At 43.3% G+C, this 16,779-nt stretch overlaps 1 protein-coding gene across 4 annotated transcripts in view; it reads right to left on the bottom strand.

The window, feature by feature from the left end:
• VWA8 (von Willebrand factor A domain containing 8) overlaps window positions 1–16,779 on the bottom strand; it is a 523,579-nt gene that overhangs the window by 175,846 nt on the left and 330,954 nt on the right. For all 4 annotated transcript variants that reach the window (XM_077297321.1, XM_077297318.1, XM_077297319.1 and 1 more), the window contains exons 26-27: window positions 13,524–13,729; window positions 9,146–9,297 (exon numbers count right to left, since the gene is read on the bottom strand). In XM_077297321.1, the coding sequence (XP_077153436.1) occupies window positions 9,146–9,297; window positions 13,524–13,729 (358 nt within the window). The remainder of the gene's footprint in view (window positions 1–9,145; window positions 9,298–13,523; window positions 13,730–16,779) is intronic.

Genomic DNA, 16,779 nt, shown 5'->3' on the forward strand with positions numbered 1-16,779 from the left:
TGTTTTTAAAGCCCAGAGTAGAGAAAACCTCTCTAGACGTAGGTTTATCTCCCCTAAAAACACAGTGTTAAAACTTCAATTGCCCGATCCTCATCTTCCCTAACGTCGTATGCCATGGGAGAGTCTGGAAGCATTACTATACACTAGTGCTGCCCGCTGGATACATCCGGCCTTTTGGCTGTTCCAGTCCGGCCTGGGAATCGAGACAGCCAGAGGGCTGAAAACACTGGCACATTGGTCGCACCATGAAGCCACTCTCCCCGGCCGAGCGTCCCGATACCATCGCCATCTGCGTCCTCAGTATGCAAACAGTGGTAAATATAATGGTGCAGGAAGGAGCCACCGGCTTCTTCCACCATTCAGCATGTGCGACAGGGAGCAGACGTGATCACCATATTGTATATACATATACAACAAAGACAGGAGTAGGAGCGCCAGTTAGTATCACATGTGCATGTGTGTGGAATTTGTGTCTGTATAAAGGAGGGCTCTGTGAGGGCTCATGCTGTATATAAAGAAGCTATTTTGGGGCTCATGCTGTATATATGCGGGCTTTCTGGAGGCTCGTACTGTATATAGGGTGGCTATTTTGAGGCTCATTGTATATAGCGGCTACTGTATACAGGGGGCTGCATGGTGGTTCATAATATATATATATGGGGGCTCATACTGTATATAGGGGCTACGTGAGGGCTCATACTGTATATAGGGGTTATGTGAGGGTTCAAACTGTATATAGGGGGCCTATTAGAGGCTCATACTATATAAAGGGGTAATGTGATGGGTTTCATCGTGTATATTGGGGGACTGTGTGAGGGCTCATACTGTATGTAGGAGTGTGTCAGCATTCCCTACTTTTCAAAAGTTTAGGGTCACCCAGACAATTTTGTGTTTTCCATGAAAACTCATACTTTTATTAATCAAATAAATTGAAAATCTAGTCCAGACAGTGACATGGTTCGAAAAAAAGATTTTTATTTGAAATAATAAATTTTCTCCTTCAAACTTTGCTTTCGTCAAAGAATGCTCCCTCTGCAGCAATTACAGCATTGCAGACCTTTGGCATTCTAGCAGTTGATTTGCTGAGGTAATCTGGAGAAATGTCACCCCATGCTTCCATAAGCCCCTCCCACAAGTTGGTTTGGCTTGATGGACACTTTTTGTGTACCATACGGTCAAGCTGCTCCCATAACAGCTCAATGGGGTTGAGATCTGGTGACTGCGCTGGCCACTCCATTACAGATAGAATACCAGCTGCCTGCTTCTTCCCTAAATAGTTCTTGCATAATTTGGAGGTGTGCTTTGGGTCATTGTCCTGTTGTAGGATGAAATTGGGTCCAATCAAGCACTGTCCACAGGTTATGGCATGGCGTTGTAAAATGGAGTGATAGCCTTCCTTATTCAAAATCCTTTTACCTTGTACAAATCTCCCACTTTACCAGCACCAAAGCAACCCCAGACCATCACATTACCTCCACCATGCTTGACAGATGGCGTCAGACACTCTTCCAGCATCTTTTCAGTTGTTCTGCATCTCACAAAGGTTCTTCTGTGTGATCCAAACCCCTCAAACTTGGATTCGTCTGTGCAGGACACTTTTTTCCAATCTTCCTCTGTCCAATGTCTGTGTTCTTTTGCCCATATTAATCTTTTCCTTTTATTAGCCAGTCTCAGATATGGCTTTTTCTTTGCCACTCTGCCCTGAAGGCCAGCATCCCAGAGTTGCCTCTTCACTGTAGACGTTGACACTGGCGTTTTGTGTGTACTATTTAATGAAGCTGCCAGTTGAGGACCTGTGTGGCGTCAATTTCTCAAACTACAGACTCTAATGTACTTGTCTTGTTGCTCAGTTGTGCAGCGGGGTCTCCCACTTCTCTTTCTACTCTGGTTAGAGCCTGTTTGTGCTCTCCTCTGAAGGGAGTAGTACACACCGTTGTAGGAAATCTTCAGTTTCTTGGAAATTTCTCGCATGGAAAAGCCTTCATTTCTAAGAACAAGAATAGACTGTCGCGTTTCACATGAAAGTTCTTTTTTTTCTGAGCATTTGAGAGTTTAACGTAACTAACAAATGTAATGCTCCAGATTCTAACTAGCTCAAAGGAAGGTCAGGTTTATAGGTTCTCTAATCAACCAAACTGTTTTCAGCTGTGCTAACATACTTGCACAAGGGTTTTCATCAAGGGTATTCTAACCATCCATTAGGCCTGTCCCACACGTCCAGATAATTCCGGTACCGGAAAAAATCGGTACCGGAGTTATCCGTGTGTCCGTGAGCTCATGTAGGGCAGCCGTGTGCCGCCTGGGTACCACACGGACCATGCAGGAGAGACAGCGCTACAGTAAGCACTGTCCCCCCAGCATGGTGCTGAAGCCGCCATTCATCCGTTCTCTCCAGCGCTCGCTGGAGAGAAGGGATGAAAAATCTTTTTTTTTTGTTTTTATGTGTTTAAAATAAACTTTAGGGCATCCTCCCCCCTCCCACCCCCTGTGCGCCCGGCCGCCGGCATTAAAATACTCACCCACCTCCCTCGACGCTTGCTCTCCGCCCCGCAGCTTCTCCTGCACTGAGCGGTCACGTGGTGCCGCCCTTTACAGTTGATGAATATGCGGCTCCACCTCCCATAGGGGTGGAGCCGCATATTCATCACTGTAATGGGCGGCACCACGTGACCGCTCATACAGGAGAAGCTGCGGGGCGGAGAGCAAGCGTCGAGGGAGGCGGTTGAGTATTTTAATGCCGGCGGCCGGGCGCACAGGGGGTGGGAGGGGGGAGGATGCCCTAAAGTTTATTTTAACCCCTTCATGACCTTGGCGTTTTTTGCAATTCTGACCAGTGTCCCTTTATGAGGTAATAACTCAGGAACGCTTCAACGGATCCTAGCGATTCTGAGATTGTTTTTTCGTGACATATTGGGCTTCATGTTAGTGGTAAATTTAGGTCGATAATTTCTGAGTTTATTTGTGAAAAAAACGGAAATTTGGCAAAAATTTTGAAAATTTCGCAATTTTCACATTTTGAATTTTTATTCTGTTAAACCAGAGAGTTATGTGACACAAAATAGTTAATAAATAACATTTCCCACATGTCTACTTTACATCAGCACAATTTTGGAAACAAATTTTTTTTTTGCTAGGAAGTTATAAGGGTTAAAATTTGACCAGTGATTTCTCATTTTTACAACAAAATTTACAAAACCATTTTTTTTAGGGACCACCTCACATTTGAAGTCAGTTTGAGGGTTCTATATGGCTGAAAATACCCAAAAGTGACACCATTCTAAAAACTGCACCCCTCAAGGTGCTCAAAACCACATTCAAGAAGTTTATTAACCCTTCAGGTGTTTCACAGCAGCAGAAGCAACATGGAAGTAAAAAATGAACATTTAACTTTTTAGTCACAAAAATGATATTTTAGCGAAATTTTTTTTATTTTCCCAAGGGTAAAAGGAGAAACTGGACCACGGACGTTGTTGTCCAATTTGTCCTGAGTACGCTGATACCTCATATGTGGGGGTAAACCACTGTTTGGGCGCACGGCAGGGCTCAGAAGGGAAGGAGCGCCATTTGACTTTTTCAATGAAAAATTGGCTCCAATCTTTAGCGGACACCATGTCGCGTTTGGAGAGCCCCCGTGTGCCTAAACATTGGAGCTCCCCCACAAGTGACCCCATTTTGGAAACTAGACCCCCCAAGGAACTTATCTGGAAGCATAGTGAGCACTTTAAACCCCCAGGTGCTTCACAAATTGATCCGTAAAAATGAAAAAGTACTTTTTTTTCAGAAAAAAATTATTTTAGCCTCAATTTTTTCATTTTCACATGGGCAACAGGATAAAATGGATCCTAAATTTTGTTGGGCAATTTCTCCTGAGTACACCAATACCTCACATGTGGGGGTAAACCACTGTTTGGGCACATGGTAAGGCTCGGAAGGGAAGGAGCGCCATTTGACTTTTTGAATGAAAAATTATCTCCATCGTTAGCGGACACCATGTCGCGTTTGGAGAGCCCCTGTGTGCCTAAACATTGGAGCACCCCTACAAGTGACCCCATTTTGGAAACTAGACCCCCCAAGGAACTTATCTAGATGCATAGTGAGCACTTATAACCCCCAGGTGCTTCACAGAAGTTTATAACGCAGAGCCGTGAAAATAAAAAAATATTTTTTCTTTCCTCAAAAATGATTTTTAGCCCAGAATTTTTTATTTTCCCAAGGGTAATAGGAGAAATTGGACCCCAAATGTTGTTGTCCAGTTTGTCCTGAGTACGATGATACCCCATATGTGGGGGTAAACCACTGTTTGGGCGCACGGCAGGGCTCGGAAGGGAAGGCACGCCATTTGGCTTTTTGAATGGAAAATTAGCTCCAATCATTAGCGGACACCATGTCGCGTTTGGAGAGCCCCTGTGTGCCTAAACATTGGAGCTCCCGCACAAGTGACCCCATTTTGGAAACTAGACCTCCCAAGGAACTAATCTAGATGTGTGGTGAGCACTTTGAACCCCCAAGTGCTTCACAGAAGTTTATAATGCAGAGCCATGAAAATAAAAAATAATTTTTCTTTTCTCAAAAATGATTTTTTAGCCCACAATTTTTTATTTTCCCAAGGGTAATAGGAGAAATTGGACCCCAAAAGTTGTTTTCCAGTTTCTACTGAGTACGATGATACCCCATATGTGGGGGTAAACCACTGTTTTGGCACACGTCGGGGTTCGGAAGGGAAGTAGTGACGTTTTGAAATGGAATGCTCTGCGGGCGTCAGGTTGCGTTTGCAGAGCCCCTGATGTGCCTAAACAGTAGGAACTCCCCACAATTGACTCCATTTTGGAAACTAGACCCCCAAGGGAACTTATCTAGATGTGTAGTGAGCACTTTGAACCCCCAAGTGCTTCACAGAAGTTTATAACGCAGAGCCGTGAAAATAAAAAATGTGTTTCCTTTCCTCAAAAATATTTTTTTAGCCCAGAATTTTTTTATTTTTGCAAGAGTAACAGGAGAAATTGGACCCCAAAAGTTGTTGTCCAGTTTCTCCTGAGTACGCTGATACCCCATATGTGGGGGTAAACCACTGTTTGGGTACATGCCGGGGCTCGGAAGGGAAGTAGTGACGTTTTGGAATGCAGACTTTGATGGAATGGTCTGCGGGCATCATGTTACGTTTGCAGAGCCCCTGATATGCCTAAACAGTAGAAACCCCCCACAAGTGACCCCATTTTGGAAACTAGACCCCCCAAGGAACTTATCTAGATGTGTGGTGAGCACGTTCAACCCCCAAGTGCTTCACAGAAGTTTACAACGCAGAGCCGTGAAAATAAAAAATCATTTTTCTTTCCTCAAAAAAGATGTTTTAGCAAGCAATTTTTTATTTTCACAAGGGTAACAGGAGAATTTGGACCCCAATATTTGTTGCCCAGTTTGTTGTGAGTACGCTGATACCCCATATGTGGGGGTAAACCACTGTTTGGGCACACGTCAGGGCTCGGAAGGGAAGTAGTGACATTTGAAATGCAGACTTTGATGGAATGGTCTGCGGGCGTCACATTGCATTTGCAGAGCCCCTGATGTGCCTAAACAGTAGAAACACCCCACAAGTGACCCCATTTTGGAAACTAGACCCCCGAAGGAACTTATCTAGATGTGTGGTGAGCACTTTCAACCCCCAAGTGCTTCACAGAAGTTTATAACGCAGAGCCGTGAAAATAAAAAATAATTGTTCTTTCCTCAAAAATTATGTTTTAGCAAGTAATTTTTTTATTTTTGCAAGGGTAACAGGAGAAATTGGACCCCAACAGTTGTTGCCCAGTTTGTCCTGAGTACGCTGGTACCCCAAATGTGGGGGTAAACCACTGTTTGGGCGCACGTCGGGGCTTGGAAGGGCGGGAGCACCATTTGACTTTTTGAACGCAAGATTGGCTGGAATCAATGGTGGCGCCATGTTGCGTTTGGAGACCCCTGATGTGCCTAAACAGTGGAAACCCCTCAATTCTAACTTCAACACTAACCCCAACACACCCCTAATCCTAATCCCAACTGTAGCCATAACCCTAATCACAACCCTAACCCCAACACACCCCTAACCACAACCCTAACCGCAACACAACCGTAACCCTAATTCCAACCCTAATCCTAACCCTAATCCCAACCGTAACCCTAATCCCAACCCTAACCACAACTGTAACCCCAACACACCCCTAACCCTATCCGTAACCCTAACCACAAGCCTAATCTTAACCCTATTTCAAACCCTAGCCCTAATTCCAACCCTAACTCTAATTCCAACCCTAACCCTAAGGCTATGTGCCCACGTTGCGGATTCGTGTGAGATTTTTCCGCACGATTTTTGAAAAATCTGCAGGTAAAAGGCACTGTGTTTTGCCTGCGGATTTACAGCAGATTTCCAGTGTTTTTTTGTGTGGATTTCACCTGCGGATTCCTATTGAGGAACAGGTGTAAAACGCTGCAGAATCCGCACAAAGAATTGACATGCTGCGGAAAATACAATGCAGCGTTTCTGCACGGAATTTTCCGCACCATGGGCACAGCGGATTTGGTTTTCCTTAGGTGTACATGGTACTGTAAACCTGATGGAAAACTGCTTCGAATTCGCAGCGGCCAATCCGCTGCGGATCCGCGGCCAATCCGCTGCGGATCCGCGGCCAATCCGCTGCCAATCCGCTGCAGATCCGCGGCCAATCCGCTGCGGATCCGCTGCGGATCCGCTGCCAATCCGCTGCCAATCCGCTGCAGATCCGCGGCCAATCCGCTGCGGATCCGCTGCGGATCCGCGGCCAATCCGCTGCCAATCCGCTGCAGATCCGCGGCCAATCCGCTGCGGATCCGCTGCGGATCCGCGGCCGATCCGCTGCGGATCCGCTGTGGATCCGCGGCCGATCCGCGGCCGATCCGCTGCCGATCCGCTGCGGATCCGCTGCGGATCCGCGGCCGATCCGCGGCCGATCCGCGGCCGATCCGCTGCGGATCCGCTGCCGATCCGCTGCGGATCCGCGGCCGATCCGCTGCGGATCCGCGGCCGATCCACTCTGTGTGCACATGCCATAACCCTACCCCTAACCCTAACCCTACCCGTAACCCTAACCCTACCCCTACCCCTAGTTCTAACCCTAGTTCTAACCCTAACCATAGTGGAAAAAGATAAAAAAATATTTTCTTTATTTTATTATTGTCCCTACCTATGGGGGTGATAAAGGGGGGGGTTTATTTATTATTTTTTTATTTTGATCGCTGTGGTAGAACCTACCACAGCGATCAAAATGTACCTGTAACGAATCTGCCAGCCTGCAGATTCGGCGGGCGTACTGAGCATGCGCCCACCATCTTGGAAGATGGCGGCGCCCAGGGAGAAGACGGACCGACTTCGGGAGGATCGGTAAGTATGAGGGGGTGGTGGGGGGGTGGATCGGAGCACAGGGGGGGGGGGATCGGAGGACGGGGGGAGCGGACAGGAGCACGGGGGAGCGGACAGGAGCACGGGGGAGCGAACAGGGGGACGGAGGGGGGTACCGGACAGAACGGAGGACTGGGGAGGAGATCGGGGGCGGTGGGGGGGCCAGAACATGATTTCCAGCCATGGCAGATGCTATTGCAGCATAGGCCATGGCTGGATTGCAATATTTCACCATTTTCATAGGTGAAATATTGCAAATTGCTCTGATTGGCTGTTGCACTTTCAACAGCCAATCAGAGCGATCGTAGCCACGTGGGGGCAAAGCCACCCCCCCTAGGCTGAAGTACAACTCCCCCTCTCCCTGCAGATCGGGTAAAATAGGAATTAACCCTTTCACCCGATCTGCAGGGATGCGATCATTCCATGATGCCGCATAGGCGTCATGGGTCGGGAAGGGGTTAAACACATAAAAAAAAATTAAAAAAAAAGATTTTTCATCCCTTCTCCCCAGCGAGCGCTGGAGAGAACGGATGAATGGCGGCTTCAGCACCATGCTGGGGGGACAGCGCTTACTGTAAGCGCTGTCTCCAGCACGGCACACGGACTGCACACGGAAAACATCCGTGTGCGTTACGTGTTTTACACGGACCCATTGACTTTAATGGGTCCGTGTAATACGTGTGCTCCCACGAACACTGACATGTCTCCGTGTTTGGCACACGGAGACACGGTCCGCAAAAAATCAATGACATCTGCACAGATGCATTGATTTCAATGTGTCTACGTGTGTCAGTGGCTCCGGTACGTGAGGAAACTGTCACCTCACGTACTGGAGCCACTGACGTGTGAAACCGGCCTTAGCCTTCTTACACAGTTAGCCAACTCAAAGTACCATAAGAACACTGGAGTGATGGTTGTTGGAAATGGGCCTCTATACACCTATGAATATATTGCATTACAATCCCAACGTTTGCAGCTAGAATAGTCATTTATCACATTAACAACGTATAGAGTGTATTTCTGAATCATTTAATGTTAGCTTCATTGGAAAAAACTGTGCTTTTCTTTCAAAAATAAAGAAATTTCTAAGTGACCCAAAACTTTTGAACAGTAGTATACTTATGTGATACAATTAATATTACAAAATAAGAATTATAATTAATATAGTAATATTGAGCATACGGGTAATTAGTTTCAGCCTATTGGTTAGGCCCTCCACAACAGTCACATTCTCTCATGGGGTCCATCAGGAAAATAAATTACCCACCCTGCACTAGATGGTTGCTGGATAACCGCCGATTTATGAATGAGGGCCTTTACAGTGGCTTCTAACATCAATCACAAAAATGTACAAAGAAAAGCAAATGCACAAGACGAGAAGAAGCGTAAGAAGCGGACGCACGCATGAAGGAATAACGGAAATTTAAATATTAATATTATTTTCTTAAGTAAAAAGCTGGGCTCCAACCAAGGTCATGCATTCAGGCAATATAGCTAAGAGGTGGCAAAGAGGAACCATTTATAGAAAGTTTTTATTTCACCGACACTTTCTTCAGATATGAAGAAGCACAAAAGCACACACATGAAAAAGCAACAGCTTTGTTTTATTAGAAATATCTACTAACATTTACAATGACAAGTAATCTGTCCTTTCATATTCTTCATTGATGTATAATATCTGATGACCGTGGACAGTAAAGTTCTAAAAAACAATTCTTATAAAACGTTATTAATCCTTACTCCTTAGCGAGCTGGACACTGGATGGTTTGGCTCCTATTGGGATCCCATGCTTGTGTAAGGAGTTAATCAAGATTTCCCGCATTTCTTGGTTGTAGGAATCAAAATCAAAGACGTTGCGGACAACATTTGCGAGCCCCTCATTGGGAAATTTCTGGTTGTGAATAAACATGAAAAGAAGAATAATATACATTAGATATATAAGAGTATATTCTAGGCATTCATTGTACATGTATTTTTGAAATTCTGCTGTGCAATCAGCAGTACAAAGACTGGTAAAGCGGAATGAGGGGATGAGGCAACGATGGTCTGGGAAAACTAACATTTTGGGCCTTTTAAAGCAGCATTCTCATCAAAGGTTTTATCTTAATATATTGCAATTGTTATATTATATAGCACTGTGTACTTACAATTGCTCATTTTGCCTTTCTACCCAGTTAATTCTTCTCTTTTCTCTGCTCTATCTAGAAACAGGAAGCCTATTTTCCCTGCATGAGTCATTCCCTTCTTCAACTCCTGACCTAGCTTCTCCCTCCTTCCCCCATCATGGACTTTTGCAGTGATGACTCATGCAGGGAAAAGAGACCTCCTGTTTCTACATAGAGCTTAACAGGAATCTGCTAGTCTGTTTTTAATCAATTGATGTCATAGACCTAAAGGAAAAGAGAGAAACTAAGTGGGTAGAAGGGCAAAACGAGCAATTGTAAGTACACAGTATTATATAGTATGATGACTCCCAATATATTATGAGGATGAAAATTTTAATGTGTTTCTTTAGTATATTTCATTTTTTCCTATAAAATCCAATCATAAAAATGGAAAGAATTATAAAATAAAGCTACATGGTGTACATGCATGTGTTGTATGCAAAAATAGAAAGGTGCTCGTTTTCCTTTATTGATATTCTATTGCTACTTGCCAAAAAGCAACTTATTTGCATGCTGCACACTTCCATTAGCTCCATCAGAAAGCTTAAGAAGTTATCTTCCCTGGAACATACATACAGAAGCAAAAACAATATCCATTTTTTTCATTGAATAAGAAATAAATGTATAGAAATAATAATAATAATAATTTATGTTGACCAAGCAGGCAACAACGGCCCATTAATTGCAAGAATTAGATTACTGCTGGAGACAATAATCCACACAGACACCAATTAGTCCAGTTTATTAATGAAAGGCGACAGGTTTGTATATTTTATTAATCTAGATTTTCACATTTTAAGCTATATTAGAAGGAAATCAGTATAAGTGTTTAGTATGCGCATGTGATTTAATTCGTAAGAGTTGCAGGGTCCCTTGAATATATATATATCAGTAGGTTTTCCTCTGTGTGAAAAGACGAAAACAAGACAAATACAATAGAATACGATTTTACTTGATACTAGCTTCTGTCATTCAGGCGTTTTTCTAGCTGAATAAAAAAATCATATTACCCTAAGGCTGTGTTCACACGTTGCAGATTATTCGCGGTTTTTTCGCGTTTTTTCCCTATAAAAACGCTATAAAACCGCAAATAATCTGCTTATATTACGCATCCTATCATTTTTAATGAATTCTGCACTTTTTGTACACATGATGCGTTTTTTTCCGCGGTAAAAACGCATCGCGGTAAAAAACGCAGCATGTTCATTAATTTTGCGTTTTTTTTTGCGGATTTCCCACTTAAAATGCATTGGGAAGTGTCCGGAAAAAACCGCGGCAAAAACGCGTCAAAACCGCGGCAAAAACGCGGCAAAATCGCGGCAAAAACGCACGCGGTTTTCTTGCGGATTTCTTGCAGAAAATGTCCGGAATTCTCCAGAATTTTCTGCAAGAAATCCTGAACGTGTGCACATAGCCTAAAAGAGAAATACAAAAAAACTCCAAGATCACCGCTTTTCTCGCTCTCTTAGGCTATTGTGCACACGTCAGGATTTTGTCAGGATTTTGTCAGGTTTTTTCCTCAGGTTTTGTAGCCAAAACCAGGAGTGGGTGATAAATGCAGAAGTGGTGCATATGTTTCTATTATACTTTTCCTGTAATTGTTCCACTCCTGGTTTTGGCTACAAAACCTGAGGAAAAAGCCAGACAAAATCCTGACAAAATCCTGACGTGTGCACATAGCCTTAGGGCTCATGCAGACTACCGTATTATTGCTCTGAGTGTGATCCAAGAAGACATCAGATTGCACTAGGACCAACATTAGTCTGTCCAAGGAAAAAATTGGCCATGCAAGTCAATGAATCAGTGGAAAACATCGGGCTGTAACTAAAAACACCTGAGGATACTAGTATCAAAAGACTGACCGGCACATTCAAACAGAAAACAGGTGTGAGCAGGTGCTTACTAAGGCCTCTTTCACACTTCCGTCTTCCAAATCTGCACAGGATCCATCAAGACGTTGAAATGACGGATCCTGTGCAGATTGTGGAAAACGTGTGCACTGGGCCCGTCTTTCTGACGGACCCATCGAGCCTATGTGCACCTGTTGTGTATGCGTCTTCGCAGCGGTTTTCCACTGCGAAAACGCATACACAACACAAACCAGGTTAAAAATTTTTTTTTAAAAAATCACAATATTCTCACCTACCGGCGTTCCCGCGCAGCGTCACCGATGTTCACCGCAGCTAGCGTTACTTCCTAGTAATACATTGCGAAATCTCACAATGTATTACTAGGAAGTAACGCTAGCTGCCGGGAACATCGATAGGTGAGAATGAAAGACGGATGAAACGGATGGCCATCCGTCACAATCTGTCGCTAATACAAGTCTATGAGAAAATGCAGGATCCTGCACATTTTTTTGCAGGTTCCTGCATTCTCAAAAAACGACGGATTGTGACAGGAGCTGAAAGACGGAAGTGTGAAAGAGGCCTAAGAGTTGCAGAAAAGAGAAGCCAGCTCACCTGCCATAGTCTGTGTGTGGAGCTCAAGTGTTGTCCTGACTAGACGTGGAAACTGCAGAAACCAAGAGGTAAGTCCAGGTAAAAACAAAGTGTTTATTTGAAAAAATAGATTTTTTAAAAATACATCATTTTCGTGAAAAAATAGAAAGGTGAAGGGGGGGGGGGAGGCAATGCAACATGATTCGAACGCGACTCCGGCGTTCTTTGTCACAGCTGGAGTTGCGTTCGAAAAGCATTGCATTGCCTTTTCCCTCCCCCCTTCATCAATTTTTTCACGACAAGGATGTATTTTTTAAAAATCTATTTTTCAAATAAACACATTGGTTTTACCTGGAGCTGGACTTTCCTCTTGGTTTCTGCAGCTTACTAAGAGTAGCCATCTCCATATATAACCAACAAATAAAGTAGCACTCTGTAGCATTATAGCATGCTAACATGAAATATATTACATTTGAATTGCATTACTGCTCTAGAAAATTAGAAAAATTGAGAATATGTAGCGCATAAATTGTTGGTTATATATGGAGATGGCTACTCTTAGTAAGCCCCTGTCCACACTAGTTTTCCGTTTGAATGTGCCGGTCAGTCTTTTGATATTAGAATACTATTAGTATACTTAGGTGTTTTTAATTACAGCAGGATCCTACCTTCCCATAGAGATGTAGGCTTTAGCCTAAGAAAGGATTCACACAGGCAGGTTCCCAGCAACAAGAATCGCCTTATCGTGGCTTCTGGGTATACATGAATTGAACAATTTATGCGCTGAGTATTCTCAATTTTCTAATTTTCTAGAGCAGTAATGCAATTCAAATTTTGTATATTTCATGTTTGCATGCTATAGTGCTACAGAGTGCTACTTTATTTGTTTGTGGAAAACATCAGGCTGCACTCGGGTGATCCCTGAGTGGAGTCCGAATTTCATGGGCTAACACAATGAAGACATTTCTTTTCCCCATGTTGTCCTCATCCGAGAGTATAAGTAGCCCACTATGATCACACTCTGATCAGAGTGTGATCTGCATAATCGGCCTGATTCTCTCGGATGAGAGAATATACGCTGCTGTGACCCTGGCCTTAGGTGCAGTGTTGTCCAACACAGTTAAAACTTACCAAATTGTCAGATATTTCCACATTTACCCATAACTGATTCTAGTGTGTAGATGTTGTAAGATATTGTAATATTGAGCTTTGCAGCCTCTATTCAGTAGTGTTCATTTACGCAGACATGTGAAATGTTCAAATGAATTTTTCATTTTACATTTTAAAGTATTTATGAAAAATGCAAAAAAAAATTAATAGAACAATACACAAGTTATAACACATCTTAGAACATCTGACCCACTGGGACCATATGGTTACAATATTGAGGGATATTTGGTATTTCATATAACAGGAAGTTAATGTTTCATATGTGAAGGACATAGTCATACATCATTATAATTCATGCATTGGAATGGTGTATAGATGTGAATACTAAAATTTACATTTACCTCCAGGTGTTTCACAATATTAACAACTTCTCTGGTGGAATACGGATATGAAATAATTCCTTGGTCTGCCATACTTCTAAGCTCTCCAAAGGCAGCTACAAGTTTTTGCAATATGGCTTCAGGCACATTGGGCCCATATTGTCTTAGCATGGCAAGTTCAGACTGGGGCACGGGATTATCCACTGCGTGGCAACTGAAGATATCCCCTGCAAGAGAAGACCCGTTACACCATCTCACAGGACACCTGTAGGACTGCTATACTAAGCTGTATGTGCTATAAAACGGACCATGACTTTCTCCACATCTAGAAAATCCTCTATACAAACTTTTTGATTTGCTAGGAAAAGGGGTGCAGCCCAAAGGCAACGGGGCGTGATTTGACATGAAAGAGGGCGTGTCCTAAATCGTGATATCAAGTGTTTAAATTGCACCAAAGTTTGGCATAACTTACTGAACCCAATTCAGACAACTAATAGTGAAGACAAGACAGTCTAAAGATGAGAAACTAATCATCTATGGCTAACATGGGACAAAATCTAAAAAAAACGTAAGAGAAAAAGACACAGCCTTACCAACACCAGGTCAGATTACCAATGCACTATCAAGATGCAGGAGAACCCATGATAAAAGAGGGGGCAGCACAGGATACTGGCCTAAACTGCCACTCACAAACCTACCATACATAAGGAGGGTAGCTGTGTAGTATTAACCCCTTAAGGACCAAGCCACTTTATAGGTTAATGACTAGGCTTTAATTTTGAAATCTGACCACTGTCACTTCATGTGGTTATAACTCTGCAATACTTCAACGGATCCCACTGATTCTGAGACTTTTTTCGTGACATATTGTACTTTATGATAGTGATACCATTTCTTCGATATGACTAGCGTTTATTTGTGAAAAAAATGTTAATTTGGCAAAAATTTAGAAAATTTCACATTTTTCAAACTTTAAATTTTTATGCCTCTAAATCAGAGCATTAAGTCATACAAAATAGTTAATAAATAACATTTCCCACATATTTACTTTACATCAGCACAATTTTTGAAACTATTTTTTTGTTATTTTTGTTAGGCAGTCATAAGGGTTTAAAGTAGACCAGCGATTTCTCATTTTTCCAACAAAGTTAACAAAACCATTTTTTTTTTAGGGACCACCTCACTTTTGAAGTAATTTTGGGGGTCTATATGACAGAAAATACCCCAAAGTGTCAACATTCTAAAAACTGCACCCCTCAAGGTGTTCAAAACCACATTCAAGAAGTTTATTAACCCTTCAGGTGCTTCACAGGAATTAATGGAATGTGGGAGAAAAAAAAATGAACATAACTTTTTTTCAGAAAAATGTTACTTCGGATACAATGTTTTTTTATTTTCTCAAGGGTATCAGGAGAAAATGAACCACAATATTTGTTGTGCAATTTCTCCTGAGTACGCTAATACCCCATGTATGGCACACAGCAGGACTCAGAAGGGAAGGAGCACCATTTGAGGTTTTAATAATAATAATAATAATAATAATAATAATAATTTTTATTTATATAGCGCCAACATATTCCGCAGCGCTTTACAAATTATAGAGGGGACTTGTACAGACAATAGACATTACAGCATAACAGAAATCACAGTTCAAAATAGATACCAGGAGGAATGAGGGCCCTGCTCGCAAGCTTACTAACTATGAGGAAAAGGGGAGACATGAGAGGTGGATGGTAACAATTGCTTTAGTTATTTGGACTAGCCATAGTGTAAGGCTCGGGTGTTCATGTAAAGCTGCATGAACCAGTTAACAGCCTAAGTATGTAGCAGTACAGACACAGAGGGCTATTAACTGCATAAAGTGTATGAGAACACGATGCAAGGAACCGGATTATGTGTTTTGTTTTGTTTTTTCTATTTTTAATAGGCCACACAGGGATAGTTAGGTTAATGCGTTGAGGCGGTAGGCCAGTCTGAACAAATGCGTTTTTAGGGCACGCTTAAAACTGTGGGGATTGGGGATTAATCGTATTAACCTAGGTAGTGCATTCCAAAGAATCGGCGCAGCACGTGTAAAGTCTTGGAGACGGGAGTGGGAGGTTCTGATTATTGAGGATGCTAACCTGAGGTCATTAGCGGAGCGGAGGGCACGGGTAGGGTGGTAGACTGAGACCAGAGAGGAGATGTAGGGTGGTGCTGAGCCATGGAGTGCTTTGTGGATGAGGGTAGTAGTTTTGTACTGGATTCTGGAGCGGATGGGTAGCCAGTGTAATGACTGGCACAAGGTAGAGGCATCGGTGTAACGGTTGGTGAGGAATATGATCCTGGCAGCAGCATTCAGGACAGAATGGAGCGGGGAGAGTTTGGTAAGAGGGAGGCCGATTAGAAGAGAGTTACAATAGTCCAGACGGGAATGAATAAGAGAAACAGTAAGAGTTTTTGCAGAGTCGAAAGTAAGACAAGGGCGAATTCTAGAAATGTTTTTGAGATGCAGATAAGAAGAGCGAGCCAGTGATCGGATGAGGGGGGTGAATGAAAGCTCGGAATCAAGGATGACCCCAAGGCAGCGGGCATGTTGCTTTGGAGTAATGATTGAACCGCACACGGAGATGACAATGTCAGGCAAAGGTAGGTTAGTAGAGGGAGAGAACACGAGGAGTTCAGTTTTTGACAGGTTCAGTTTCAGATAGAGGGAGGACATGATGTTAGAGACAGCGGTAAGACAATCACTGGTGTTTTCTAAGAAGGTCGGAGTGAAAGCAGGAGAAGAGGTGTATAATTGGGTGTCATCAGCATAGAGATGGTACTGGAACCCAAATCTACTGATTGTTTGTCCAACAGGGGCAGTATACAAAGAGAAGAGGAGGGGGCCTAGGACTGATCCTTGAGGAACCCCAACAGTAAGGGGAAGGTGAGAGGAGGAGGAACCAGCAAAACATACAGTGAAGGATCGGTCAGAGAGATAGGAGGAGAACCAGGAGAGAACGGTGTCCTTGAGGCCGATGGAGCGGAGCATAGTGAGGAGGAGCTGATGATCCACAGTGTCGAATGCTGCGGAAAGATCCAATAGAATTAGCATGGAGTAGTGACCATTAGATTTAGCTGTTAGTAGGTCATTAGAGACTTTAGTGAGTGAAGTTTCAGTAGAGTGTAAAGAGCGGAAGCCAGATTGAAGAGGGTCGAGAAGAGAGTTATCTGAGAGATAGCGGTTAAGACGGGAGTGGACCAGGCGTTCCAGGAGTTTAGAGATGAAGGGAAGATTAGAGACAGGTCTATA

The sequence above is a fragment of the Ranitomeya variabilis genome, chromosome 3, assembly GCF_051348905.1.
Source record: "Ranitomeya variabilis isolate aRanVar5 chromosome 3, aRanVar5.hap1, whole genome shotgun sequence".
Lineage (NCBI taxonomy): Eukaryota > Metazoa > Chordata > Amphibia > Anura > Dendrobatidae > Ranitomeya > Ranitomeya variabilis.